At 43.7% G+C, this 3,284-nt stretch overlaps 1 protein-coding gene across 1 annotated transcript; it reads left to right on the top strand.

The window, feature by feature from the left end:
- Positions 1-1,187: 1,187 nt before the first annotated feature.
- On the top strand, positions 1,188-3,068 carry LOC145792262 (uncharacterized). Its single transcript, XM_082873042.1, has 2 exons — positions 1,188-2,006; positions 2,088-3,068. Exons 1-2 carry the CDS (start codon positions 1,527-1,529, stop codon positions 2,922-2,924), a joined length of 1,317 nt encoding a protein of 438 aa, XP_082729168.1. The 5' UTR covers positions 1,188-1,526; the 3' UTR covers positions 2,925-3,068.
- The last annotated feature ends 216 nt before the right edge of the window (positions 3,069-3,284 follow it).

Genomic DNA, 3,284 nt, shown 5'->3' with positions numbered 1-3,284 from the left:
TTTTTGCCTCTTCTTTTCCTTCACTTTTTCATTCTGTCTTCTCGTTCTCTCTCTTTCTGAAAGCTTTTTCTTCTTTGAATCCGCCATTGCTTCAAACTTTCTTCTGGAACTGCTTTTGATTCTTCATTCTTGCAAAAGCCCTCTTTGTTGTTGCAACTGATTTCTGGGTGCGGCGAGCACTGCCTTGGCTTCATTTGTTCTGGTAAGACCCTTTCTTTTAATTCGTCAATTCTCTTTATGTGCTTTTGTCTGTCTACTGCCATTACTGATTTTGTTCGAGGTCTGGGATTTATTTGTCTCTTGAATTTGTGGCTATACTTTGAGCTTCTATGCTTTTTCATCATTCTCTTTGCCGCTGTTTCTTGATTTGTTTCTGTATCTCTATTGCTTCTGAGAACTATACCTCTGTTCTTGAATCTGAAACTTCGTCTTTGTTTTCTTCTTTTTTGTATCTGTCCCAGATCTGTGCCCTCGATCTTTATCTTCATAGTTCATAGATTTGGGATTTGTCTGTAGAACCCTTAATCTTTAGGGAAACTTGAAAAACGCCCATCTTTTAAGACAGATTCCTCTTAGTTTAAGCTAACATAATGGGTATGTGGAGGCATAGGGTGAATACCCCAACAAAACTTGAATACTTTAGACAAGAATTCTCTATCCCAGCCGATGTTCATCTTAAATTGGCTGGGGATAATGATACCATCGTGCCCACAGATCATACAATGCCCTTTCAAATAGTTACTTTTACCGAATGTGGACTTCGGCTTCCACTCGATCCCCTCTTTCGTCAAGTTCTCCATTTCTATAGGCTGAACCCTATGCAACTTACTATCAACTCCTATAGGGTAATTAACGGTATTATTGCCTTAGCTAGGCAAGAAAACCTTAGAATCACCCTGGCCGACCTTCAATATTGTTATACCATGTGTCCTCTCGATCTGAAGGATAGGGGTTTTGTTTATTACCTTAAGCCGAGATCCACTCAGTACAAGATTATAGCCGACCTTCCAGACTCCAACAAGGGGGCTGGAGATGACTTTCTTATTGCCTCTGGAAATTGGGAATTTGGCCCAGATGAAGATGTCCACCTCTACCCTCTTCCTCGAACACTTACAGAGGGCAAGAGTAAGAGCCCTGAGTCAATACTTAGTTGTTTTTACTTAAGATTTTAATACTTTATTTCTGACGTCTGTTTCTTTGCAGATCTTCATCAGCCACCGAAAAATTTTCGCCAATCCTTCTTCCCAGGAACAGATCTGAAAACACTTCTTGGCCTCCCAATCCATAAACGAAAAGCCCCAGTATTACTAAACTTCATCCCTACATACAAATCCACCTTACCCGACGTCCCAAGAAAAAGGAAAAAGAGCCTTTCTCCACCTACAGCCACAACCTTAACTGCTTCTACGTCCCGAACAGATCAAGAATCCACATCTGCCCCAGCCGACCTTCCATCAACTTCGGCCCCCTACTTAATACCAATTCCAGAACGTAGACGCCGAAGAAAGCTTGTAAAAACAGCCGAAATGGTTCGCTCAAAGCCTGTCGTCCAAGATCTTCTTGCCGACATTCCAACTGACGCCGAAGCCGCACCAGCGCAAACAATGCTCCCACCCAAACAAAAGAGAGTAAAAAGGGCTCAGCCTAAGGCCAAGGCTACAGATGCCGAAGCTGAAGATACTGTGCCTATTTCAAAGCTGGCAGAAAGCAAGAAATCAGCCTCTGTCTCCACCAAGAGATCTGCTGAGGGTCAACCCTCAGGGTCTACACAAACAAAGCGGCCAAGGTCATCGTCTGCGACGACCTCGGCTTCAAAGAAGCCCGACGTCCCATGGGCCCCTGATCTATCTCTGGAGGACAGGCCCATTATGGCTAGCGCGAGTGCTGACGACATTAATGTTGCTGTCGCTCTTAGCACTGCTCTCCTCCTACCGAATGACTTGGAGCGAAATGCCAGTTTTAGTGAGTATGAAAATTATGCTCTTATGCTCCAACACTCTGCTCAAGTAAGTATTTCTGTTTGTATTTATGTTTCTTCCTTCTTTTTCTTTCTGAGAAAATTTTCTGATACTTCTGTTTTCATTCAGGCTATCCAACATGCCCATTCATTTTCAATGCAATCCTTTGAGAATCGTCAAAGATTGGTTGATATGAAGAGGGAAGCAACTTCATTGAAGAGAGAATTAAGGGCCCTTGAAGTAAAAATGAAAAAACTAGAGGATCAAGCCGAGGCTGCAACGAAGAACCAAACCTTAGCTCTTGAAAAGGCCGAAGCTGCTGAAGCTGTTAAAAAAGTAGCTGAAGCCGAGAAAAGGGAGGCCGAGGCTCAGAAGGTCCAAGCGCAAAAAGAACTTCAACAAGCGCTGGCCACCAAGGAGGCCGAAATCAAAGAGGCCGATGAAAAGGCCTATGCTCAAGGTATGGCCGACGTTGCAGAAGACTACAAGCTTCAAGTCAGGCAGGCATGCAACAGGGGATTTTCCCTTGGTTGGATGTCCTTGATAAAGAAGCTTGACCTTCCTGCTGACTCGCCATTGCGTCAGGCCGATGCTATTCCGTTACCATTTCCTCCACCTCCTTCTGCTGGTGAGTCAGAGTCCGAGGCCGAGGAGGAAGATGAAGAAAAAGACGATGGTGAGGCCTTGGTGAGAAAACCCAAGAATGCTGCCGAAGTCAAGTCCCCTCCTCCCGCTGAACTGGTTATGGACTTAACTCAAGATGAGGGGGGTGATGATGCTGAGGAAGTGTCCAAGGAGTCTGTTCCAGGGTGTCTATCATCTGACCTCCTTCTGACTGAAAGAAGTCTTGACACAACTTTGGCAGAGATAGATGCCGAAATACAAGCGGAGAAGGTGGCCGAGGAGATTCCAGCTGAATCATCCGAGGTTCCAGTTCCTGCTGCTGCTGATGTTCAAGAGTCTTGATTTTCCCTTCTTTCTTTTCTGGATTTTGGACTTTGTTTTTTCTTTCAATTCCTGGACAATGTATATTCCTTCTTATGGCCGATGTGCCTTTTTCAGTATGTAATTGCAACTGTTCTTGCTATGGATATTTCAATCTTATGATGTTCTGTTGTTTGCTTCTGCGTAGTTCTATACTTAGAAATTTTTGCTTGCTTTCTGCTTCCTTTGTGCAATCTTCTCGGGGTTACATACCTCGGGTATAACTGCAAAGCTTTTACTTCGGCAAGATACTGACCTGCAAACCTTGTATAAATTTTGATAAGCACAAAACATATACTACTCAATGTATACTTTTGCCATCTTTTTTTTCAAGTTTTCAAC

This window comes from Camellia sinensis, chromosome 6 (assembly GCF_055761805.1).
Source record: "Camellia sinensis isolate YWXY chromosome 6, ASM5576180v1, whole genome shotgun sequence".
In the NCBI taxonomy this organism is placed as follows: Eukaryota; Viridiplantae; Streptophyta; class Magnoliopsida; order Ericales; family Theaceae; genus Camellia; species Camellia sinensis.
The sequence above is the reverse complement of the archived record's forward strand: the minus strand, read 5'-3'. Positions and strand labels throughout refer to the sequence as shown.

Bases quoted from the DNA above. Each gene is read 5' to 3' on its own strand.
- LOC145792262 (XM_082873042.1), top strand. From the start codon at position 1,527: ATGGTTCGCTCAAAGCCTGTCGTCCAAGATCTTCTTGCCGACATTCCA. The intron at 2,007-2,087 runs GTAAGTATTTCT...GTTTTCATTCAG, and splicing joins TGCTCCAACACTCTGCTCAA to GCTATCCAACATGCCCATTC.